The 26,847-nt window shown below is 43.7% G+C and overlaps 1 protein-coding gene across 5 annotated transcripts in view; it reads right to left on the bottom strand.

Moving 5' to 3' along the window:
• RUNX2 (RUNX family transcription factor 2) overlaps nucleotides 1-24,050 on the bottom strand; it is a 257,195-nt gene extending 233,145 nt beyond the window's left edge. For all 5 annotated transcript variants that reach the window (XM_070777443.1, XM_070777445.1, XM_019985968.2 and 2 more), the window contains exons 1-3: nucleotides 23,559-24,050; nucleotides 14,548-14,704; nucleotides 8,352-8,456 (exon numbers count right to left, since the gene is read on the bottom strand). In XM_070777443.1, coding sequence (XP_070633544.1) covers nucleotides 8,352-8,456; nucleotides 14,548-14,704; nucleotides 23,559-23,930 — 634 coding nt within the window. In that variant the 5' untranslated portion in view covers nucleotides 23,931-24,050. The remainder of the gene's footprint in view (nucleotides 1-8,351; nucleotides 8,457-14,547; nucleotides 14,705-23,558) is intronic.
• Nucleotides 24,051-26,847: the final 2,797 nt, after the last annotated feature.

The following is a 26,847-nucleotide window of genomic DNA, read 5'->3' as shown; positions in this document are numbered from 1 at the left end:
GAATGAATGACTTCTGACTTCCAGTGAGATATAAGCCGGTGACACACTTGGGTCCAGTCGGTGTGTTTTGAGAGCACAGAGAGCTTGAAAACCTGCCACGCTGCTTGCTATATTTAGTGAGAAGTAAATATATCAATGGGAACTGTGTCTGTGGACAGGGAGCTCTACCTGGGAAAGCCACGCTGCTTGTGAACACACGTCCCATACAGTCAGAAAGCACATTCAGAACTGAGAAGCCAGGGGAGAGTGCAAAGGAGGGACATGAGCGTGTTTTAACGGCTGCGATAATTTGCCATGAAAGGATGTGAAGGCCCGGCTCCTTGCTGCAGCATGCCATGTGCTGCTGAATTCAATTACTGCCATGCTGTCTGCGAGCGAAGGAATGTGTAAACAGGCCATATAGCCTTGCATCAGTTCCACAGAATATTGCACAACACAAAATGCCTCTCGATGTGTCATTTCCTTCTTGGCCATCTTCCCAGCTCCTGACAGTCAGTCAACAGAAAAAAAAAAAAAAGTACTGCAAGAGATTTAAAACTGCTCCTCTCAAGAGTACATTCCACCAACCACCAGACTTAACTTCCACCAGCGCTTCTGACTCCCTCACCATCCTCCTTAAGGAAAACAGGAAAGGGAACAGTTTTTTTCAACTGTGATTATTCTCTTAAGTCAAAGGTGGTCAATGATGGTTTGGATCTTAGTGACCAGAGGGTACATATTTATGACCATCAAACTGCTGCTTGTGGTTGCTGCCTTGTGAGTATCAAAATGTGGCATGGACCCCTCACTGCCACTCCTTGAGCACCGTGCCAAGGAAGAGCCACGGGAAGTCTGCAAGTCAAGAAGTGGAGGGCGTTTTTGCAGTAGATGGGACTTGGAGGGCATTATGCAACGTGAAGTCAGCCAGACACAGAGAGACAGATACTATGTGATATCACTTATATGTGGAATCTAAACAATACGACAGACTAGTGGATAAAACAAAAAAGAAGCAGACTCACAGATATACAAAACAAACTAGTGGTTACCAGTGGGAAGAAGGAAGGTGGGTGCCATGCAGGAGTAAGGGGGGCATAAAAGGGGTTATTATGGGACAATAAAAAACCATGTGTAGGGACTCCCCTGGTGGTCCTGTGGTTAAGACTTCACCTTCCAATGCAGGGGGTGTGTGTTCAATCCTTAGCCGGGGATCTAAGATCCCATATGCCTGGTGGCCAAAATATCAAAGCATAAAACAGAAGTAATGGTGTAGCAAATGCAACAAAGACTTTAAAAAGTGGTCCACATTAAAAAAAAAAAAAAACTTTAAAAAATATCATGTGTGTGAAACGTTTAAAAATCGTAAAGCCCTATAGAATTTAAAGAGTCTTTCACTCCAAAAAAAAAAAAATGTTTTCCCATTTAAAAAAAAACTTGAGGGTTTTTTGTTTGTTTTTTGTTTTTTTTTTACTAACACTTCCAACCAGAGACTAAAATTCAGGCCTGTGGCATCAGGGATGTGGTACGAGGCTTATCAAGCATTTCTCAAATTGTCTTCACAAACAGCAAGAATGTGAACATACGAACTGTGTCCAGACAAATCAAACAGCTTTAAAACAATTTTGCTGTCCTTTCATCCAACACACTTTACATGTTTCCCGTCCTTTTTCACATCTGACCAAGCTCTATATCAGCATCCACCACTGATAAATAAGCAAAGATCAGGGGCCAGGCACCATTAAAGTCTATTCCTACACCCAACCAGGGTGAAGAGCAGTGGAGGAGAAAAGCCAGCTGCCACTGACACCATCTGCAATGAGGAATAGCGAATGCCAAGACCATGATTCTTGCCACCCTTTCTGGGGCTGGAGAACTGGATAGAGCGACTAGCCTGGTGGTCCAGTGGTTAAGACTTCACCTTCCAATGCAGGGGGTATGCTTTTGACCCCCGGTCAGGGAAGTAAGAGCCCACATGCTGCAGGGTGTGGACAAAAATTAAACACATAAATAAAAGATATATTTTAAACTGAACATTCATTGGAAGGACTGATGCTGAAGCTGAAACTCCAATACTTCAGTCACCTGATGTGAACAGCAGACTCTTTAGAAAAGACCCTGATGCTGGGAAACATTGACAGAAGAAGGAGAAGGGGGCAACAGAGGATGAGATAGTTGGATGGCATCACTGACTCAACGGACATGAGTTTGAACAAAATCTGGAAGATGGTGAAGGACAGGGAAGCCTGGTAAGCTGCAGTCCACAGGGTCACAAAGAGTCACACACAACTGAGCAACTAAAGAACAGTGAACAACAACAATATTTTAAACTTGAACAAAAATAGTCTTTATGGAAATTTTTAATATTCATTAAAAACAAAATTTTTTAAAGAACTGGGTGGAACAGGATGGGAGAAAAATGAGATGCTTCAGGTCACAGACCACTGTTTTATTTAAGTCTGTCTTAAATGTTCAGTTTATAAGGTAAAACCTCTGCAATCAGAGGTGCACAAGAATGTAGAGTAATAAAATGTTCTCTAAAGAATTAAAAACGTGCAATGAACTGGGCACAGGTGACAAGAAGCAAGCAGGAAAAGAAAACAGTTTGGCTGCCAGACATGACCCTGACAAGCTGGTGAAGCCGAGTGCTGAGACGGCCCTGAAACACACAGGGTACCCTGCACACCCAGAGAGGTTCTCCATCACCTAAGCTAGCCCTACTGAAGTCACAGAAGGAGTTAAGCAGAGCAGTGCTGTAGCCATGCACCAAGCCTGCAGGAAAGGAGCCAGATCATGGGAAAGAAAAGGCAGGGCTTTCCCCTTCTCCCCCCCAGCTCAGGACAGGTAGGTGGCCAGCACTGACCAAAAGTGTCCCAGTAGCAAAGATACAGATGATGGCTTTGGTCTCTCCTGAAGGGTAACTATGATTTCCTTCCCTGGGGCACAGCACACGGAAGCTCTTAGAAACCCATTCATGTGCATTAGGTATCAGATTTGCAGGTGTACTGACAAGGGAGAATTTGTAAAGCTGAGTGGTAGACAGCATAAAACCACCAGGCTTGTTCATTTGAGGATCCATAAGATACTTTGGCTACAGATTTGCCCAGCTGCCAAGCAAGGCAAATAACCTCTTTATGTTCAAATATCTAATATTCTTCTCCCATAAGAGGACTGATCTGGCTTGACTTGCTATTGACCTGCTGATACCAGGCACCACAAGCTATCACCCACCCCTCATTCATCTGGTAATTACCAAACTGGTCTAATTCAAAGTGAAGCTACTAGCACTGGAACTTGGAGTGACCTTGAAGAACTCTAGATGTCTTCCAGAATAAAAAGTCAGAAGACTTTTCAGGAAATGGTACCTCAAAAAATCATTTCTCCTGTGGCAGCAATGATATTTCCGATATAAGCACTGATGGAAGTAGGTGACATTGATGGTCCAGTGAACCACCATCCCCATCATTCATCTTGCAAGATTTGTTTCCCCTCAAGGCCAGGCTGCACATGTCTCTTGTTTTCACCAATAGAATATGTAAGAAGTGACTCTACTCCAATTCTGAGCCTTAAGAAGCTTTACAAAGGCCAGAAAGTTCCCACTTTTGCACCCAAAGGAACCCTGAGCTGCCACATAGGAAGTCAGACTCCAACAGAAAAGGCCACACGGAGAGGGGAGGCTCTGGAACTATAGGAGAGAGAGAAAGGCCCAGCTGTCACCCCCTTCCTGCTGAGCCTAACCTTCCAGTCACCCCATGAAGGCACCAGACAAGGGACTGAGACCATCAGGCATGTTCCAGCACCAGCTGCCATCTTACCGCAAGAAAGACCATAGAAAACCCATCCAGATGAACCCCAGTCAACCCACAGAGTCGTGAGAAATAATAAACTAGTGGCTGTTTCTTTTCTTTTTTTTTTGGTCTTTATTTATTTATTTTTTTTTTTACTTTTTTCTGCATCAGGAAGCTTTTGGGATCTTAGTTCCTTGACCAGGGATCAAACCTAGGCTTCCTGCAGTAGAGGCACAGAGTGCTAACCGCTGAACCACCACGGAATTCCCTGGTTGCTATTTTAAGCCACTGTGTTTGGGGATGGTTTGTTATTTAGCAAGAGATAACTGACAGAGCAGCAAGAGAATAAAAAGACTTCTGACTGTGTAAGGTGATTTACTTTTTCCATCCTCTGCACAGCCAATAATACCCTTCCATCACTCTTCCTCCTTAACTCAGAAATACAACAGTAGAATATGACACCACTGAGCAAGATTTCATCTTCCTGGAGAAGTTCTTTCAAAAGGACTGCAGTTGGAAGCAACTGCATATGTGGAACAAAAGATCCTAATAGAATCTGATGTTTGAAAGAGTCAGGCATCCAAATGCATTACTATAGCTGCTGCTGCTCCACTGACTTCTGCTGGTGAACGTACGGCAGTACCTCTTCAGAGCTAACTTGCCAACAGAAGGTCAAAATGCCTTGCCTAAACACAAGGCTGACAAATTTGGGATCTTAAGCATGATGTCATGTCTTAAACTGATAAGCTGGCGGAGAAAATAAATGGCATTTTGTAAAGATGTGTACCATTCTCATGTTTACGCTACTTAAGACGAAGGTTCTAATAAGTCATCGGCTGTGTTCCTTTAAAGGGAAGTTTTATAACTGAGATGAATCACAACTGCAAAAGATCAAAGTTAAAAAACATCAATGATGCCATGGGGTACTTTTTAATCTTGTAATGAGTGATGATCATGTGCTCTTATGAAGTTCGTCCAACTGCCAGCGCCAGATGTGTATATTAAGAGAAGGAGTTGTTTGTGATGTGACAGTACCCGTTCAGCTGCCAGAGACAGAAAACATGGAAGGATGAAACCTTTCTGATTTTCTGAGTGAAAAGCAAGCCTTGGCAGATGGGCTGATAAGTGGGGCCTCCGAGGGCGGCATCGGTGCCCTAGCATCCTCTCTTGGACTTTGCTGTGAACAAGCTGTTTATCATCAGTTCTGCCCAGCTGTCCCCAGGCAGCATGAATACCTGCTCTGGCACAATTTATAACACTTATTAGTGTCATTTACTAATGAGCAGAAATTAGTAAAGCCATCTGCAAGAAAATAAAAAAAAAATATTACCCGAGAGAACAGAAGCTAGATGGTATCTATTTCCTGGAAGTGTACTCTAAGCAAAAACTACAGCAAACTTCTGACGCTGAAACTGATGTAATAATAGCTCATGCTTACTGAGCACTTACTGCCCGACAGTCCCTGGGCTGTGCATTTTAGATACATGACATCACTTAACATCTTTGCAGCAACGGATGAGGAAGATACTATTATTAGTCTTCTCACTTTATTATTAATTATTTTTCTCACTTTAGCAGAGGAGGAAACTGAGGCCAAGACAACTTAGGTAACTTGCCTATCACCACACAACTGGTGAATGGTGGCATCCCGGGCTTTCAATCCAGACAGCCTGATGCAAAAGCCCACACCCTTAATCACTGTCCTGTTGCTGAGTAAAGACCCAACCAGTTAACCTGGAACCTGTCCTTGTTCAAACAGCTCATCTGCCAGAAGTAGTCTTTTCAACTTATACTGTGATCTTCTGAAGAAGGAGTGAAATTCCATTAACAGGACCAAGAGAGCAAAAATACTCAATCCCTTCAAACTTTCACAGTAAGAAACAGACGTACAGTCTTTCCATAACAACCATTACTTACAGAATTAAAATGTTGTGGGAGAAGATGCTAAAACAATTGCACTCACTGTCTTTTTTTTCTTCCCTCAGAATTTTCCTAAATCTCTTCTCTGTTAACGGTTGAGAAAATAAGCCACTTTGAAGAAGTCTAGAGCAGTGGTTGGCAAACCACAACTTGTGTGCCAAATCTGACCACCCCCCAACCTATTTTTGTAAATAAAGTTTTATTGATATGCAGCCACTACCATTTGTTTATGTATTGTTGAAGGCTGCTTCTGAGCTACACTGGCAGAGTTGAGTCCCTGTGGCAGATATCATAGGACCCAGAGAGTTGAAATCAGTTCCTATCTGGCACGTTACAAAAAAAGGCTGCCAATTCATGTTCTAGAGGATTCTTCATTTAACATTATATACACACCTATCAATTAAAAGCCTTCAACTCACAGTTGAAGGAAATTGAAAATCTTGGGCATTTTCCACACCTGGGAGTCTCAAAATTAAAGAACAATATTGAGAAGAGGGTTTTACTTACAAACATCCAATGCTCAGACGGCCAAGAGCAGGGCAGAAGGAAATAACCCCGTACTGAGAATTCAGGTTGTAGGATTAAAATGTTACTGATACCAGACACAGCCAGACACTGAGTTTGGCCAGTCACCTTGTGATGTCAGAGAAATGACATTGCATTTCCACAGATATTTTGGTTTGTGAGCAGATCTAGGGCAGAGGTCCGCCACTCGATTTCTGTATCTGCTTCTCCCCAGCACCTTCAGCAGCATCAAAAGCCTAAACTCAGGTCACATGCATACTATCTGCTCTATCCCTAACTCTCACTGCTTTCAGAGCACTTCTCTGTCTTTACAGGGACTGAGCCTAGCAACTGTTCACTCTGCCAATGGCCTCCTGGGAATGAGGTGATACTGCCCTTGCTTGAAAGAGAAGTGACTCTCCCAAAGCTGTTCTACCTCCTTCTTTCTGTCACCACTTTCAGAATGAGGCAGCACCCACCTTCCCCTGCTTCCTCTCCCAACCCTCAAGTCTGAGCATCAACTTGTGAGCATCTGGAGATATACACAGAGAAAGAGAGACGTACACACACACACACAGTGATGGTTTTTCCAAGAACTGAGAAAAGCAGCTGAGATCAGCAGGAAACATCTTTACAAGATAAGTATTAGTTGTGTTAAACGTGAAAAGACTACCATCCTGCTTGGTGCATTATTGAGGGATGTCCCTGCCTTTTCAGGAACTCGGGGGCTAATCAGATAAAATGCTAGATGTCTTCCATCCTAAGCCATCGTTCCAGATGGACAGTGGTCCAGAAAAGTCAGGCAAAAATCTGAAATCAGGCCAGATAGCCCTAGGCTGATCCATTCACCTGCACGGCATGATTGCTGGCCCTGAGGACCAGAGACGGGGCAACCAGAGACGTGTGTGTGGCCACCGCCTAACAGGACACTCTTAACCTGAGCAGACAGAGCCAGCGCTCCCATTGTTGGGAAACCTAGAAGAACGCCATACACATGAAAGACGGAGAAAAGAAAAACCTCAAAGACCGACTTGTCAGGCAGGAAACCTCCCTCGTTTGGGCAAGCAGTCAGCCTTCGTGAGAAGAGACAGTGCAAGAGGAGTGGAAGGCAACACGTCTTCCCATGGCTCAAGGACAGGCAGCCCCAGGGGCAGAGGGGAGGCAAAACTTCACCAGCCCTTTGCTCTCGATTTTAGGAGAAGAAGAGCTATGCCATTGTCTTGGCAGGTGTATCATTATATAACAAAGATTTCTGCCAGCTGTCCCTCCACCACAAGCCAAATTAAACTCTCCAAACACAATGGCTACATCTCCAGTGGATTCACTCATCAAAGGCGGAGTTCTGTGTGATGTTTCCATTGGCACGGAATTTTTAAGGTTGTATGTATTAAATAATATTTAATCTTTAAACATATTTAAATTCAGCTCTGGTAAGTATGTTCAAATCAGTTTTAGGGGTGGAGGGGGGAGCAAACCTGTTTTAATTTAGATTTAAGAGGAAAATGCATATTAGCCCAAATGGATGATGGGCACTGCCTTCAAATGATGCTGGTTCAACCTTTCAGATGTCCCAGGAGACAAATAAACCAAGTTGGATTTAAGTCTGGCTTGACTCTATCTGCTAAAGAAACTATCTATGGCAATTACTAGAACATGAGCAAACAACAGTGTTGTAACAATCAAGCAAGTTATCATTTGCAAATAAATTCTTTGTAATTAAGCAGTGTGCTCTCTATAAAGGGAATTGAGTGGGCGAGTTAAAAAGTTAAAACACATTCTTAGACCATGGGAAACACACGCAAAAGCTTTTTGACTAAGCTCAGGATTTTGCAGTTTATTGTTTTCTTCCTCAGCTCTCGTGGGTCTGTTCTGCCTCATCTATTGTGTCCAGTGGATGAGCAGAATTTTTTAGCAAAAAAATTTACAGTAACGGAAATTCGTAAAGTTATGTTGGGCTTAGCAATTTTGAGGCAAAGGTGAAAAGTGTAATTTGATTTTCCACTAACTGTGAAGATCTAATTGCCCCTCGTAAAAATATACGCAGATAGCAAACTCGGCAAAGAAACTCTTCACGTGAAAGGAGCACTAACTTATCTTGGATAAATTCCTCACAGGGTCTCCACAAATTCTATTCCCATTTCCAATAGAAAGGCAAGCACTTACTTCTGGGTTCCCGGGGTCCATCCACTGTGACTTTAATAGCTCTGTGATAGGTGGCAACTTGGGGAGGATTTGTGAAGACAGTTATGGTCAAGGTGAAACTCTTGCCTGCAGATAGAAAAGGGAAAATCCACAGTGAATATAAAAAGACGGTATTGATAAAATGGCAGTGCTAATGTCTACATTGCATTTAAGCATCTCTGAAGAAGTAACCAAACACAAACAAGGGTCAAGACTCCTTATTCTAATGAGAAACCCTCTGATGGCTACTTTAGGGAGTTACTAAGCTCATGAGCACTAAAATCCTCATCTTCATGGCAGTCTTGTACAGGGAGGCTCCAATTTCAAAAAAGAGTTGCTCAGTAGCAAGAGCTCTAATGCAAACAAAAACTCTTGACCACTTGAAGAGGGTTCTCTTTGCTTTCAGTTTTTCTACAACATCAGGAACACATCCAAGCAGACAATTTTAGAAGTCTTTATTTAGGATTAGGTCATGACCCCGTGAGAGAACAATACTAAATCACTGTTGATTATGCTATTGACTTCACATGGCTTTAGTATTTCATTTGCTTAACTGCACTACAATGAGAAGATGAAAGAGTAAGATTCTTATGGGAATCATTTTAACAGGAGCCAGTGTCTCCCGTCCTGGCCTTAATGTGCCTGTGGTATGATGATTTCATCATTACTGGAACAAAGTTTTTCTCCTCCCTGCCCACCCCTTCCCTAACATACCTCCTCGTCTAAGAGCCATCTTGAAATGACTCCCTGACAGTAACTTATTTTTGGCTAAATGTACATGACATCTCCCAATGTAAATATGAACGCTTGCTTTCAGCAGAGGGTGTGATTCACTGAAAAAGTGCATTTGATGTTTCAAATTAATGAGCTAAAAAAAGGTGATGGGGGGGTGGGGAGGTGGAAGGGGGAAGGGTGGCAAAAATGATGGGGAAAAGTTTGGGTGCAGATCTGGCTGTTTGCTTTCTCCAGAAGAAGATACCAGACTCTGCTACCCAGACTCACTGACAGTTGTAATCAGTTAGATTTGCGACGGTTAGTCATGTCAGATAGTCAAAACTGCAAACTGTTACAAGACAGGAAAAGGTGGGCGTGAAGCAGTGACTCAATAAAACATTCAGCAATCTCAGGCCAGAGAATTCATTTAGCCTGCTCCTGGGACAGAGCTTTGAAAAGATCCTTTCCTTTTGCCTTTTTCTTTTTTTTTTTTTGGTCAAAGACTGTTTTTCCCTTTACTGAAAGCAGAGGGTATGAAATCAAAACACAAATCTTAAACAATATGTAGCAACACAGAGTTTAATGCAATCTTTTCAAAGCTTAATATGGAACAGGTTGTAGAGGAGGCTTAATATAGAACAGGTCTTTGGCTGTCAAGTCTAGTGAATGGGTTTTCTTTTCAACCCAGACCATGTTAAGTTACTAAAATATGTTTAAGACACATATCATTTGTTACTAGGCATATATAGTTTTAAGTCTCTTTGGCTACCCTGTGGCTAAGAAGGTGGGGAGGGGATGGGGAGGAAAGAGAGAAAGGCAGGGGGAGGGAAATATGAGGAAAATGAATATTGATTAGAAACCTGTGAAGTGCCAGTCACTTCATACACATTATCTCATTTAATCCTACCCACTCAGGTTTATCACCCTCATCTCACAAATAAGGAAACTGAAGCTCAGAGAATCTTACTAATTTAACCACACAACTAATAAGTGGAAAAAAATCAGGATCTGAAACCAAGTCTTCCAGACCCTAAAATTAATGTTCTTTTTGACTTTGTTAGAGAACATTTTTAGAAACTAATAGGTAATTTATTGCTACATGTGTCCCAAACAGCTCTATCAGACCAAGAAACAAATATAAATCTACTAATTAAGTATGTCAACCAGAATGATGAAATCATCTATCTTTAAAGTGTCACTGATATTCTATATTTTATCCATTATATATTGAATGTTATATGGATTTAAGAAATTTAATTATCTGGTTAGGGAACAAAGGATTTATTAAAAACATTAAGACTAACCAGAAGAATAAGGCAGCCAGGAGTCGGAACTACTCACAGAAAACTGAAAGTCTACAGAAATGGAGATTAGAAAGTTGAATAGGAAGCCACTGGATCCACATCAGGACCTTAAAACAATGGGAAGATCTGGAGGAGTGAACTGGCTGAACTCCCAGATTGAAAGTTAATTTGCATTAAACCATTAAAAAAAAAAAAGATCCATTCTGGGTTGGATCAATGGCCTGTGAGCCAGGACTGGGTTTCTAACAGTGCTTCAAGAGTGGTGCTTAGAAGACAGTTGTCATCCATGGCACGAATCTTGATAAACCAAGGAGGTACACATCTCAATTGTCTTTGCTGCTTCTGCTGCTGCTAAGTCGTTTCAGTCGTGTCCGACTCTGTGCGACCCCATAGATGGCAGCCCACCAGGCTCCCCTGTCCCTGGGATTCTCCAGGCAAGAATACTGGAGTGGGTTGCCATTTCCTTCTCCAATACATGAAAGTGAAAAGTGAAAATGAAGTCGCTCAGTCGTGCCTGACTCTTAGCGACCCCATGGACTGGAGCCTACCAGGCTCCTCCGTCCATAGGATTTTCCAGGCAAGAGTGCTGGAGTGGGGTGCCGTCGCCTTCTCCGTCAATTGTCTTTAATAACTCTTAATAACCGCAAGAGACAGTGCCCATGAATTTACCTAAACCATTTCTGAGAATATTGCTGTTTGAGACTTTCACAACGTAGTCTGGATATTAAAATGCATTGATGCTTCTCCAAATTCATAGAAACACCTCACATAGGAACAAAAGAAGGTGAAATATAAAACTCACCATCCAATGTTCACAACAGAACCAATTTTCTATAAAGACTTCATTTTAAAAAGAGTTGGGTCTGAGAGAAAGGAAACCAATATGAAAGTCTGACTGAAGTCTTCTAAAATCAAATCCTAAGAATCAAGATGTACTTTAACAACTAAAACAAAAGACAAGGAGGTTCCTCCCACTTCTTACTGCCCCTTCAGAAGGAACACGAACCTAACGGTTCCAGAAACTATCATCCAACTAGGTCATTTGCTCTCGTCCCTATAGACAGTGATACATTTCTGAAGTCAAATGTTTATATGAGTATTTGTGACTTACTCCCTTAAATAAAAAAAAAACTTTCCCAAATCCCATTGTTTACTACTCTCCATAAGTGATAAAAAAATGCAAGCTCTTACTTAGGGAGCTAGCACTCGTTAGACACCTAATTGTAGCATCCTCAGCTTCATCTAGGAACTAGTTCTGCAATATGTCCTCAAGTCATATATTTTCTGAGATACACATAGGACCTGTCATTGAAAGGCAATTCTAACCTAGCCCGAAGGGCTGTCAGAAATAGTGGGGAAAGTTAAGACTATAAGCACAGATTGTATCCGGAATTGACAAAGTACCACGCTCTGCACACTACAGGTGTTTAGAAGTGCTTGTAAATTACAAGCAACTCGCTTGACGTCAAAAGTGAGGAAGCACACCAAGAAAACTTAAAGACCAAAGTCACTTTCAATACTTGGCTTAACATATAAAGAAGAAAAAGAGAAAAGACAATTTAAAAATGTAAGCCACTCTCCACTGAATGCAAGTTTCACCGAAGCTCTACTCGTATTCCAAAGCACTTCCAAAAGCTGTGGTCCTCAGATAACCCATAAGGCCAGAGTAAGTAGCAATGTTACTGCTTTACAAATGGAAAACTGTTTTTTTAATTCCTGAGAGTGTATCTTTCTACCCATGAAAAAATGTAGCATTTGAGGAACTTGCTGTTTTTTTCATTTTTTAATGCTACTGAAAATAGAAAATGTAAATAGCTGGGCAGAAGATACAATGGCAGCATCTTGTTGACCCAGACTTAAAAACTTGAGAGAAATATAGAAGTGTGAAAATCAAAGAGGAAGCTGGAAAGGGACTGTTAGAAGCAGGTCAGGTACACAGGCAGGTTAAAGGGTTTCCTGCCACTGAAGAACTGACCCATTTTTTTTTTTCAAAGGGTAGTATCTCATCAATATTCTCTGTCCTTTTTCCCCTCTTCATTTCAGCTTGATATTACTGTTTCCTTTCATATAATATTAATGCCCTGATTTAAAAATCTATTATTAGTGATACATCAATTTTTCTTTCTCTCTCCACTCACTCCCCTCACCCCCAATCTAAGTCTCGAAGACAAGTCTGGACCAATTTCTCCATCCTGCCTCTGGCAGCAGACTGTGGCATTTCAGATCCTCCACCAAGTCCCGGCTGCTTCAAAGGAAAAATCCTACTTTCTTCAGTTAAGATCATAAGAAATATAGGGGGAGGGGGTCAGCTCTGTTTGGACATAATTACACTTCATCAAAAGAAGCTTTCTTCATCTTCCATGCGTGAAAAGTCTGCAAGCAGTTAAGTCTGTCTTTTTTTTTTTAAATATAAAAATTGCTATTTGGGAAACCAGCCAAAACTCAGAAAGCCAATATAGTAAAACAGTGCACACCCTTTGTTTCTCTTTGAAGTTTCTTAAATAAATATGTTGAGGGTTTACAAAGTACACTATCACTTTGCCATAGTTTCTACTCAAACTGATCAGAGAAAAGTTATGCAGCATCCATATCATACATAAGCAAGATAAATGAAAACTCTAGTTTGTGTCTGTAAAATGATGTATAGCGCCTGGTCTTTTAAATACTAAAATTTAACAAAGTAATATTACATTAGAAGAAAGATGCCCTTCAGAAGATACAGGTTCAGAAGATACATCATGTTCAAATTTCTCTTGATTCTTACTAGAAAAAAAGAAATTTGAATTGTACAGTGGGCCTACACAGTAACTGCGGGGAAAAATGAATACACACTCATAAACACTTTACACCTAATCAGTCAAGAGTGAGACTAAGATGTATCTTTCTTTTTCTTTTAATGAAAGTGAACTATACCTGATGCAGAGATAACCCCTTGAGTTTTGATTCTACCAGAGGCTCTCATTTTATTTCAAATCTTCAGTGACAGTATCTCATTAGCATGCATCATTTTTTTTTTAAGTTAAAAAGTACAACTTCTTGGCCCTGTTCCTAGAAAGTAAACTAAAACTACTCACCGGAAACAGTCTTGCATGAATTTCCCTTATCAAGTTTTTACAATGGTAATAATTTGACATCTGATCCAAACTAAAGGGCAATTATTGGACATGGTTTAAAAATTGATGCTTCTCATTTCCTAACACAAACCTGGGTTGAAGTCATTCCACAGGTCTTTATAATTTATTTATAATTTATTTCACTCCAGTCCTAAAGTGGTCTATTTTCCCTCTTCTCATCAAAATACTTAAAATGGAAATGTCAGATTCAATCAATCAGTAAATGAACATAAAACTTCTAATGAATGATGATTAAAAGTCTTGCCATAGAATAAGTAAATAAAAGCCAAAATACTGGTTTTCTTTGAGACTTTTTAAAAAAAATATTAACCGCATTTATGAAACAGCTATGAAAACCCTAAAAAGGATTATTTTCTCTTTTATGATCTTTTTAAGGATTCCTAATATTTGAATGGGGGGTATGGATGGTGGAAAGTCTTAAATAATGTGGAAATATTTAGAGTCCCAGTCATTCATCTGTCTAGGCAATTCCACATAGTCATTCTAACATAAGTAATACATTATTCACTTATTCAAATGAAAAGCCTTCTATAAAAGCCTATGATTTTTAAATAAGTTCCTATAGGAGTAAATTAAATCCTACAGAGGTAACATATGTGACAAGTGAAGAGCATTATGCTAGCTGTCCTTGCTACAACTTAGGGCAAAATTGATATTACCAGGAAATTGATCCAATGCACTCCCTTTTCTTTGCCCTTTGCCACTGAATGTACTCAGTTATTTGGCTCCTCATAACTCAGAACTTGAATCTCCAACTGTTCTTCCTTCCACCTCATATGCTCACACCCAGTGAAATTAGGAACTGGTCCTTCTGAAAACATTGTTTGAATTTTCAGTATCATAAAACAAATGAAAAAGGCCTGAGTACTCACTAAAACACTCAACCTCATCTGGACGTATTTAAAGAAAACTTTCAGTAATTCTATTCGGTAGAAGGTGCTGATTTGTATACAGACTTAGCCTACATTTCATCAGAGGATCCTAAAGTGTTTATTCCATTATCCATATGAAAAACCAGAGACCTACCTCTTCCACTCCGGCCGACAAATCTCAGATCGTTGAACCTGGCTACTTGGTTTTTCATAACAGCAGAGGCATTTCGGAGCTCAGCAGAATAATTTTCATCGTTACCCGCCATGACAGTAACCACAGTCCCATCTGGTACCTCTCCAAGGGCTACCACCTACATAAAACAGGAAAGATAGCAGCAATAATGGCATCTCAGAAAAGCTGAAGAACTGAGAATATAGTCTCATCATAAAGGATGCACTGTATCAGGACTTAGTGCTCTAGTCCAGGAATGGCAGACAGGACGGAGGCATCTGCATACGGGTTCGGATGCCACTTCAAACAGACCAACGTTTCAGGGCCCACCCATTTCAAAGGCATGCAAAAGTTTCCTTCATTTGTTGTTGGACTCTTCACAGAATATATGTACATTTTTATTAAATCCCCATGTTAAGTTGTCCATAGGAATTATACCACAGAAGGAAAGCTGACGGCCCATGTGCAGACTGCATCATATGTATTAAGCACTGCCTGTCTGCAGCCTGGAGCTCCCTGAGGTGTGGTCTCAGCCAGATCACAGCCCCCACCCCCCCACCCACCCCCCCCCAAAAAAAGGAAGTGTGGTCAGCTCTATGGGATAAGACATTTAGGGGAAACCTTACAGTTCCTGATTACAGGGAAGTCTAAATGTGGTATGGTATCCAGAACTACATTTCATCAACTTACTCGGAGCTAGATATTCAGCATTCAATCACACTGCAAATCATGACAGAGTGCCCACTCTGGAGTGGGACCCAGTGGAATATACAAAGCCATCATGAGCTTAAAGTCTAGGTACAGGAATAAAGACATGTAACCAGCTGAAAATGATCACTGACACATGAGTGGTACAGACAGAAAATGCACCTTTAGCCAAACTTCTGTCTCATCCTATCTGCCATCTTGGAATGTCACACTTGCCTCCTTAATCTTCAGCAGTTAACCTGCAGCCGACTAACTCGGGGAAGTCAGGATCCAGAATAATCAGCCTTTGAGGCTAATAAACATTTTTCACTGCTGCCAGGGAACACACTTTTAACCAGGGTCAGCTAACTTGCAGATAGGTGCCTCTGATTAACATGGAGCCCGGAAGGGACTGTCGGTGCAGAGTCTTTGCTGTCATACATAAAACACACTATTCTTAAACCTATTACCAAGGGCCTGCCTCTTAATAATATCCTTTCTCGCAGCTAACTTCCAGGATCCTATAATATTCAGATGATTTCCATCTCTTGCTCATTCCGCTTCCAGATGCCCTTGCGGTGACTAAGCCATGGCTCCAACTACAGTAACCCCACCACCCTCCAATGACAATACCCATGTGTGCTTGCCGTCTGGCAAATATTACCCTCACCCTTCTGTTCCTCCCTCTTTTGTCAAGATGTCCATAAAGCAAACCAAAGCATTTAATTCCGTGCCCCCAATACAATTCGTACATAACTCTCATTAAAGCAGATTTCTTACAGCATGATGAAACAGACATGATCACTATACTTTAGAACTTCCTTTCCCCCACCGAGGAAGCCTGCTCCAACACCCCTCCACTCTGCCCTTGGCTCCAGCCAGGGAAACAACTCAACAAACAAAAAGCAAAAAAAAAAAAAAGGTCAATATTTTTTTCACCTTTACTGTTCTTTTAGGCTGTTTCTCAGTTCTATGCCTCCTTTAAAGTGAAGTCAGTCAGTCGTGTCCAACTCTTTGCGACCCCGTGGACTGTAGCATACCAGGCTCTTCCATCCATGGGATTTTCCAGGCAAGAGTACTGGAGTGGGGTGCCATTTCCTTCTCCAGAGGATCTTCCTGACTCAGATCTTGAACCCGGGTGTCCCACATTGTAGGCAGACGCTTTACCATCTGAGCCACCAAGGAAATCCATGCCTCCTTTTGGTTTAAAATCTTAAAGCTGTCCTCAAATTATAGAACCCACTTCTATAGTATCCCATTGTACTCAAATAATCCTCATTTCAATGTACATATAGGAATGACCATCTTACTCCCTTTGATATGCTAGCCCAAAGCTAAGAGACTCTCTCTAGCGGCCCAGATTATTTGAGACTAGAAATTACAAGAGGCAGGGGCCTTCCTCTGCCTTGTTCACCACTCTATGCTCAGCTCCCAAAGCAGTGCCTGGCACAGAGTAAGTGTTTGATAAATATTTTTGAAATGAATAAATGAAACAGCTCCATAAAGAGCATCATGTCCCACCGCCAACAGTCCATGAGAGAACCAGTTAAAGTTTGAGTCAGCACTCCCAGCTAGAGGCAATATGCCCTTGCTCCAAACTAGTTTTCTGACAACTTTTTCCATCCCAGAGGAGAGGGAATCATGCCCACTGTCCTTTACCCGGAACATACGGTTACTCTATTCAATCTGAGAAGTCTCCCAGGTCAAGGGTAAATCCCATGAGAGCATGACTTCCTTCCTGCATACTTGATCTAGTGCCTCAAGCAGCTACTGAACCCAGGTAATGCTGTACCCCTGACGGGGGCAAAGTACTCATCAACTTTTCAAATTCACAAGGCCAAAATGTGCACATCTGAAAAATACTGAAATAACTGTGTTTGCCAGTATTCATTTGAATGCTTGACATTTTTTACACTCAGCATATTGTGTTTTAACACCTGCTGTGTGGCTTTCTATGTCAAAGTAAATATGGAACCAGTAAGTGTATTAATGAAGGCAGAAAAGTTGAACTCTTTAGAAGAGAATTAATGCACCAAAAATCAAGAGACCCTCGTCTTTCCCCCCACCTCTATTACCCCTCTGCCATGATCGCAAGTAACTTCATCTCCTGAAACTACAGTTTTCCAATATAAATTGGAGACAATTTTTTTAAAGTCTGTAAAATGTAGAAGATATACCATAAGTATAGAGTATAATTATAATGATGTGCTTTTAGTAAGATGAGCAGGCTAACTTCTGTTCCAAGTCGGCTGTGTGCTAAACACAGGCTTTTCCTTATAAGCATCCTTAAAGGGTTCAATTCAATATGTAATTCTTTACTTCATGTCCTGAGATGTTTTTTGGTGTTGTTGAGAGATATAGGACTGCTGATGGGTTTCACTCCAGGCTGGCAAAATTTTCGGAAAAAAAGTGAAGAAATCTGCCCCAATATAAAGGTTTTTTAGAGCTCTGGGACATTATTATTTTACTGCATATTTTTAATATAATGGATTTTTTTTAGTTAGAAGAAAAGGAAAATTGATTCAATATGGGAAAATATGAAAGAAAAGATCCCTAAGAGTGAAATACATAAATCCATTTTTCTTTGCTTAAGCAGTATAATAATGGCTATATTAAATAATGGTATGTTTTATGTATCACATTTAATAACAAAACATATAGGTCATCACAAATTGTGTGAGTCTTCTATGAGGCTTACAACTTGGCCTGGAAAAAAAGTGCTAACTAACAAGATATAGTGATAACTTTTCCTGTTTTGGCTGAATTCTATTTTAGTAGCTAAATCTATTGGGTTGTTTTTTTTTTTTTTTTTTTTCCTGCTATTCACTCTACCAAATCAGATTGACTAATGTTTTTCTGAGGAAAAAAAGGGAGATACAGAGAATATATTTGACTTTATATCAATCACAAGTATAATTATATGTTTGAGGATTTAAAAAAAAAAAAAAAAAGAAGTAGATCTCTGAAGCTAAAAAGTTTCCCTTGGAGATACTCAACTGTGTTTATCTAAAAGAAAACCAAAAGAATCAAGAAATTTTTACACATTTCATCTGCACCAAAGCCAAGCAATGCAAAACATTTTAAGGGGTAGAGAGCACTCAAAAATCACTTTTTAATTAGTTTAGCACTCAAAATTTTGTTTGCACACCACCCAATACAAAAGTTCTGTTCTGCAAAGAATAACTTGTGATGAAACTTTAACAGTTACTTTTCTAGGTGTTTTTCAAATATAAAATCTACCAATTCAAGAAACTTCATGGGGAAGAGGGAAGTAATTTTGTGTCCTGACATTTCAGAACAGAGAAAGAAGTTCCTTTATTTAGCGCACCTCACGATAACTAGCATTTAAATCACATGATACAGAGCTTGTGAAAAATAAAGTAAAAGGATATTTAACTCTAAAAACACTATTGAAAATTTTTATGAGGCTTCCTCTGACTAAATCTGTGAGCTACTCTGAAACCGGAGCAATAGAGAATTAACTCAGGCCCTTAAAATTGTTTTTGTGGTCTTATTATATGGAAATTTAAATTGCTTATGACATTTCCATAGACAGAAGTCAAGTCTTCACTAATCAATTACTCTTAAAGACCAATATCACTTGGGCACATTGTACTTGCAGCAAAATTGAAATACAATTATTTTTCAAGATAGAATCTGACCAAATCTATCTTTGGAATAAAAAGAAAGGTCAGGGAGTAATTGCAAAAAGGAAAAGTTTTATTCCTATGGTAATTATGTAAAGATAACTTTAAATAAACTATCACAAAGTTTCACAAATATTAGTTACTTTTAGACTCTAACCTAGAACTTAGAAAAACCTGATTGAACTGTACAGAGAAGAGTAAATATAAAATAGCATTTCTTAATTTTTATACTATATGTCAGAGAAATTTGATGGGCATTATTTCAGTTTAAGCCAGAAATTCACAAGCCATGTATCAAACCAATTTAGAGCATCTAACAATGGATATTCTGGACTTCTAAAAAGATAAAAACAGCAATCCCAAAGGGGCAAAAATAATTAATGACATTTTACCATGCCTGTTTTCAAATATAAGTTTTTTAAATTTTTTGTTTATTTATTTTCCATCTAAAACTATTTGTTTCCATTGTCTTACCAGTAAGTTTTATATTTACTCAATCCTAAAATTTTGAATTTTAAATAATTTTTCTTGCATCTAAAGGCATAACACAAAAATAAGTCTGTCTTCAAACAACTTGAGATCTATTATGATGTACATAGTTTTGCACAGCAACTCAGAGTAGGTTTAGCAAAGTTTTAACAGGCTTAATAACCTGTTTTCTTTGTTTAGGTATAATTACATTAAAATGACACAAACATAAAATCTGATCGCTAATTACGTAAGGAAAATACAACTCACTATGTCAAATAGGTATTAGCTACATATTTGCTTATGAAGAGAAAAATGGCCAATGATGTCAAAAAAATTATTTTCAAATAGAAATTGCTCCATCATTTTGAAACCCTACTTGTGACAAATACTGAAAGGTATTATTAAACATGCAGAATTAACTATGAGCAATAGATCATATATCAAAAAATGTGTTTTCTTTCTTTAACACTGCCAGAAAAACATATGATCCTGATAAATATACAGAGCAGTGTTCACTAAAAGCAGTGCAATAGTCTTACACTACTTTTAACTTTAAAATACACATCTGGACTTAAAATTTCTACATAGTGTTTCAGCTTGAAGCTATTTAAAGCAACTGAGCTACGAACCCTGAACACCAAGCTTCAGGATGAAAATGCTGACAGACTCCTAACTTACAAGGGTGCTACTGGCTACAGGGCTAACATGTTCTCCCCACTGTTTCTACCTGACCATTAACTAATGCAATGAATTTGCATATCGCTTTCTCATCACTGCAGCTACCCAAGACAGAAAGGGCCTGGGATCCTCTAATAGTATGCCTTAACTATTTTAAGCTTTCAGTGACATACACCTGAGAAAAACGTTAAAAATATTTATTTCCATTTCCTTGACACCTGGGAGGACTGAACATTTCAAAACTGCAGAACTTTGTTAAAAATATAACGTAATAAACAACTTGGTGTAGTTTAAAGCATACAAGTTGTTTTTGCCCTTTTTCACGTCAGCGTATAAATGAATTAAGTACTCTCGTATAATTCCAAAACACGATCAGATGAGCAACGCTAGTACATGACATGTCTTAATGCAATACACCACCAATATCATTTTGAAGCACTGTTTTAAGTTAACATATCAAAACACAGTCTACTGAATTCATTTCTGATCTTCTACTTTGCAGAGCTCAGTGTCACAGGCATAAAATATGGGCTCAATAAATATTATATTGATTTGAATACCAGACTTCTCAACAATTAAGTTCTATATTAAATACATTTACCTGTCTGCTATCTACCCAACAACACTATAATTTACTTTGTACATAGCTCTGAATATGATAGCCAAATTGCTGTCACCACTTTTAAAACTGAGACTTCTTCATATTACTTCTTCTTTGCAGATGTATTTGATTATGTTGCAAGAGTCTAGAAAGTCTACCGCTCACAGGCTTTTATCTCGAAAGTAAGGTAAAAAGAGGTTGATTTTACTAACATTCAGATGAAAACAAACAAAAATATTGTCAAAATCTGGATGTTCCGAGTATCTACACATCTTTTTTCAATAGAGACAAAAGTTCTATATTGAGTGGATGTCAGCTGTCCGCCACTATTTGAATTTTGTTAAACACAAGTTTAGGGAGGTGGGAAAACATGAAAGTCAAGATGTATGTTAATTCAATTTATCTTTCAGTTAATACAAATTAAAACATTCAATTTAATATGGCCATGTGTTATCTATGGTTTTGTTTACTGGTTAAAAGTAAAATTACTCTATAATTAAAAATAAGTATGATGAATAACAGAGAAAGCAATTTATTTTCAAAATAATTTTAAAAGGGTGGTAATGAGAAAAGATAGCCAAAACATCTGAGAACAGCTCAAACTAAATTGCATTCTATCTTTGTGCCAAAAAGAGCCTTTCTAGTCAAAGTATTCATGCTCAGAATCAATTCAGCACCATAAATGCAAGAGTATAGTTCAAGACATTTATACCTTAAAACCATGTTTAGCAAAACTAACGGAATGCAGAATATCAAACGTCTAGAGCCTTCATTTTTTCATATCCTGACTTCTGGCATTTTACATATATAATATCTATTTATTTTTATTATTTGCTGTTTTCATCCAGGGCTTTTTGTTTGTGTTTTGAGGGGATTTAGGGAGGAGGGAAAGGTAGGTGGGAACAAATTTCCACTCTCACATAAGCCTAATTAGAAAATTCTGGACCCTTGGACGATGAATTGTAAAAGATCTCTCTCAAATGTGACAATCCACATTTCTACGATTCACCTATTTTCTGAGCTTTCCGTATTTCAAGGAAGGAACGCTTAACCTACAAAATGGGTGGTTTATAAAAGGAGAAATGGGACGGTTAACACACACACACGTTTCTTGAGCCAAGTGCAAAATGAAACTTGCCCCAGAATGCAACATCCCCTTTCCATAATAATTCATTCTGATTCCTGCTGTGATAGAAGACCTAGCGAGATAACCAGCTCTAACTGACCTGGACTCCTCTTTCCTTCCACCCCACCCACACACGGAATCTGAATTGGTGCATGGCGCAGGGGGGTGGTCAACAACAGGGAACTGCCAGTGGCCCGTGGGAGTTTGGCCCCAGGGTCCACAAGGGAGGAACTGGCGGGATTCCTCCCTCCCCCCCTCCACCCAACCCCAAGACCTGGTTTACCCTGCTCTCCACAATCCCAGAACCCATGGGACCCAGGTCCACCTTCGCGGGTTCAGAGGCTAGACTGGACCGGAAGCATCTTTCTGCGAGCCCTCTCCTCCGCGTCTGGCTCACCGCCCCCTCCATCCCAAGCGCCTAATCCCTCGAGGAGGAAGGGCCTGGGTACCCTGTCTTTCCAGCAACCCGGGGCGCTCTGAGAGGGGGCGAGGGCTGCCAGGGGCTGGGGGACCCCAACTGCATCACAGAGACTCCGGACCCTCAAACCCTCAACCTGCCGAGCCGCTGCCCGCGACTCCGGCTGCTGACATCCGCCCTCAAACTAACGGGCCAGGCGGACCGAGGAGGCCGCTGAGGGACGCGCGGGGGGGCTCTACAGCCTAGGGGGGTGGTCACTGCCTCGGCGCCCAGGTCGCTGACCCGAGCCTCCCACGACCTTTCAGAAGCGGGAGGGACCTTTGGGGTCTGAGTTCTTAAAAGAAAGAATAAGGCAAATCTCACAGTGTCACCTCAGTTTTCAAGGCGGACGAACCGAAGGCATTTCGCAGGTTTCCCTTCAGCCTCGCGGCGCGGCGAGCCCCCGCCCCTCCACTGTCCCGCGCCGCCTCGCATTCGAGGGTCTGGCTCCCAGGACTCCCGGGCTCCCCCGCCTCCGGGCGCGCGGCGACCCCGGCGGCCCCGCCTTCCTCCGTAGCGGGAATCGGCGCGGGTCTGCAGGCTGAGGACGCCCCCGTCCCGCCTTCCCATCACTTGCTCCTCGAGTCCCTAAATTTGCCCGGACCCTCTCGGACACCCGTAATGCGGCCCACGCGCCGCCGCCAGCAACCGGCACCCGGCGCCCCGCCCCGGGCGCGAACGCCCGGCGCCGGCACCCCACGAACACTGGCCCCCGAGCCCGGGAGAGGCCGGGACAGCCAAGGCGCAAGCCGGTCAGAGAAGGGGGCGCCAAGACGGGCGAAGGGCGTCTGGGTGGGAGGGGAGGAGAGGGTAGGAGCCCGCGGAATCCCGAGAAGGGGCGGCGCAGCGGCCCGCAGTACGGGCTGGGCCGGGATGCCGGGGACCGGGGCGCGGGAGTCTCAGGGGAGAACGCCGCGGATCCTCGCCCGGGTGGAGTGGGGGGCGGGGTGGAGCTCGTCCCGGCGGCGGCTCCGAGAGTGGGCACCGGGGGATTCCTGTGGGAGGGGAGATCGGCTCAGAGGAGTGGGTCGGGACTTTGGCCGAGAGGCTCGAGGGGTGATGAACGGATAGAGGGGACACGGGCGGAGGTGGTGGCTGCGGGCACAAGTGGGAGAGGGAAGGATCCGTGCGGGACCACTAACGCGGCGAGCCCAGCTGGGGGATCCCGAGGAAGAGGGCCAGACGGGGGTCCCTCAGGTCGGAGCCTTGGAGGTCTCCCGGGTCGGGACCCGGGTCCCCGCAGGCTCGGAGACGCCTGCGGGCAGGTCCGGCGGCGCTGAGCCGGGGGCGGGGGAGGGGGGGCCGGGGGCAGCCGCAGTTTCTTACCTTGAAGGCCACGGGCAGGGTCTTGTTGCAGCGCCAGTGCGAGGGCAGCACGGAGCACAGGAAGTTGGGGCTGTCGGTGCGGACGAGTTCGGCCGGGTGGTCAGCGATGATCTCCACCATGGTGCGGTTGTCGTGCGGCGGCCGCAACCGGGGCACCGCGGCCGCCGCTGCCGCCGCCGCCGCCGCCGCTGCCGCCGCCGCTGCCTCCTGCTGTTGCTGCTGCTGTTGCTGCTGCTGCTGCTGTTGCTGCTGCTGTTGTTGCTGCTGCTGCGCAGCCACCACCGGGCTCACGTCGCTCATCTTGCCGGGCTGCAGGCTGCTGGAGGGGGGGCTGAAGCGCCGGCTGGTGCTCGGATCTACGGGAATACGCATCACAACAGCCACAAGTTAGCGAAGTGGCCGGGGGAGGGGGAGGAGGGTGGAAATGAGGGGCGAGGAGGAGGAAATTGGGGGGGTGGAGGCGAGATGGGGGAAAAGGGGCTGGAGGTGATGGGGCTGAGGAGGTGAGAAATCAAGTTCGATGAAGCCGACTGCCGGGCGGAGTCTGACGGGAGCCAGCGGCGGCGTTGCGGAGCAATCGGCTTGGCGGTTGGGGAGACCCGAGAGGCGCAGATCTTGGTGGAGCCTTTGGAACACCCGGGGTGGCAGCTGCGAACGGGCACCGGGACGTGTCTGGCCCGGGCAGGCGGGAGGCTTCAGTCTGCAGCAACTTGGAGTGGGGCCCCCTGGGGAACCGCGTCCTGGGTGCGCTGGCGCCCCCTCCCAGTTCGAGTCCAGCGGTGGAGCCCAGTGGGTTCAGCAGTCCAGCCCCGAGGCCAGGATCGCCGCGCGCTGCCCGCCACCGCCGCTCCGCGCCGCGCGCAGCGACCCGGCTGCAGGCGTCCGCGCCGCCGCCCGCCCGCCCGCGCCGCTGCCGCCGCCGCCGCCGCCTCCTCCTCCGCGGCGGCCGTCGCTCCCCCCGCGCCGGCTGCGCACTCAGATTCCTCCCGCGGCGGCTGCCAGTCCGGCTCCCCGGTCCGGCTCTTTCCTTTCCCTTCTCCTCTTCTCGCCCTCTCACCGCCACCTCCTCGCATCCACTCCCTCCTGCTACTTGCAAAGCTCCCCTGACCCTCGCGCTTCGAGGTGCCAGGAGGTAAGTCGCGGGCAGCGGATCTCGGGGCAACGGATCTCGAGGCTACGAATCGCAGCCGCTGCCGCCGCCCGCCGGCCGCGAGAAGGAGCCCCCGGGACGCCGCGCGCAGCTTCGGAAGCCGAGAGAGGCGGCCCCGGGCTAGCGGGATCTCGCCGGGTCGCGTCTTCTTGCTTCTCGCCCTCTCCTCCCAGGACAAGGAACCCCCTTCTTGGTCCAGGGAGATTGAAGCTGAGATGCCAGAGAGCCGCTGGCTGATCTGACTGTCGTTATTTTTCGTTTTAACTTCAGGAGAGGAGGAAGGAAAATTCTTGAGCGTCTGTGCTGACTTCTCAGCACTCTTCACCCTTCCCCCACCCTACCCCCCCCCCCCCCCCACCTCTGCCGGAGCGGCTCCCGAGGGAAAAAAAAGATTTTGCAGGGTTTGGGTGTGTTTCTTTTTCTTTCTTTTTTTTTTCACTTAAGTGACACAAAAAATTGGGATGGAGGGGACACTTGTCAAAATAGTTTTAGAAACTCAAGTGGGTGTTGGACACTTTTTTCTTCTATATTCAAACTAGTCGTTCCTAGAGAACAAGGATGAGTTTTTTTAAGCACTGGAAACTGTCAGCTTGATGATTAAAATAAGTTGCAAAAACCCTCGCTGGGGGAAAACCCTAGCAGTTTTCCATGAATTTCAAACTTTTATTGTCTATTCTGCATCTAAAACTAGGTCTAAGGTCTTAATTTCTCCCCCACCACTCCCGGGGGAAAAAAATTAAAAGTACAAAATAAAATATTCAAAATGTTTCAATGGCTATTTATTTATGTATTTATTTCCCAATGTGGGTTTAAAAAGCGACTTTGGATCCCCCAAAAAGTTGTGGTCGAGAGGATGAAGGAGCGCAGAAAAAAAGCAGCAGTTTTACCTAAAATGTGGTTTTTGGAGGCTGGGATTTCTAATGATTAGGTTTTTGTGGTTTATATAGACACGACTCTGGCTAAGGCGATCATTACGCTGATGAGAGTCAGAAGCACGTGGGTGTCTCCGACCAGCCTCAAACTCTGAGCCTTCAAAACAAATAAAACAATGTGCGGCGCCCGCAGAAGCCGGGAAATCCGCTTGAGGCTATTGCACCCCTAAGAAGGGGGCACCGGGCTGTTTCCCCTCCTCGAACTGTACTTCTAAGTTCCTGGCTGTCAATCTCCTTTAAACCTCGCAAAGCTTGAAAACGTGTCTGTAAGAATCATCCGTTGCCAACGTTTCAAAGATGCCTAACAGGGTAACTGACACTACACAGTAATAAGCGACGTTGTAAAAGAAATGAAAAGTTACAGTGCCTCCTCTTCGGAGTATTCAGGAAGATAGTTGAGTCATCACTCATCCTCACCCCCCTCCATCTTATTTAAACCAATTCACATACCCATTAATCGGCGTTTTTATTGCTCTGCGCAAACGCCTCTCTCACGCTGGTAGCGACCTGCCACGACCCTCCCTCCTGGTTTTTAAAACATCGCTTCCACGCGCCCAGCCGGCGCTTGGTGGGGGCGGGGGGTGGTCTGCGCCTTTGAAAGGGCCTGGAAGAGAGAGCGTGGGGGCCGCGGCAGAGGAGACCCGGTGCCTGTCCAGGACTCTGGAGCCTATTTCAAGAGCAAGATGAACATCAAGGGCTGTAGTTGCCTGCTTGGGGACCACTGAAGGGATGCCCTCTAAAAAGATGCTCCTTCGACTAAGGGGCTTCCAACCGTGGCAGCGGAGGCGGGGGCGGGGATGGCTAGGCTAGGCGAGCTCCCTCATGGGGGTAAGGATGGGGTTCAAGGGACACTGCTCCGTCTTTCCTCTTTGGGGCTTATTTTTACCTTCCCTTTCCCCATCGACAACTCCACGCCTCCCTCGTCCGACTTCTTCCCCAATTTTCTCTCCGCGTTCCCGCCTCTCCTCCCCAAACCCCGAGCCTAGCCGCCGCGCCCCTGCGTAACTCATTCTGCATTACCTGCTAGGACACCCCCCTGCCCAACCTACTCCTCGACCCCAAACTACTGGCTCCGAGCCCGGGCGCCAGCGGGATGAGAGAACCCACTTATCACTACGGACTTGATGCGCAGCGAGGAACGGTGCTGTCTCCGGCGCGTGCGATTTCTAATTATCTTTTCGGTCACAGGGGAGAGCTCTAACCCTGG

This window comes from Bos indicus, chromosome 23, assembly GCF_029378745.1.
Source record: "Bos indicus isolate NIAB-ARS_2022 breed Sahiwal x Tharparkar chromosome 23, NIAB-ARS_B.indTharparkar_mat_pri_1.0, whole genome shotgun sequence".
In the NCBI taxonomy this organism is placed as follows: domain Eukaryota; kingdom Metazoa; phylum Chordata; class Mammalia; order Artiodactyla; family Bovidae; genus Bos; species Bos indicus.
This window is presented reverse-complemented; position numbering and strand designations above follow the sequence as displayed.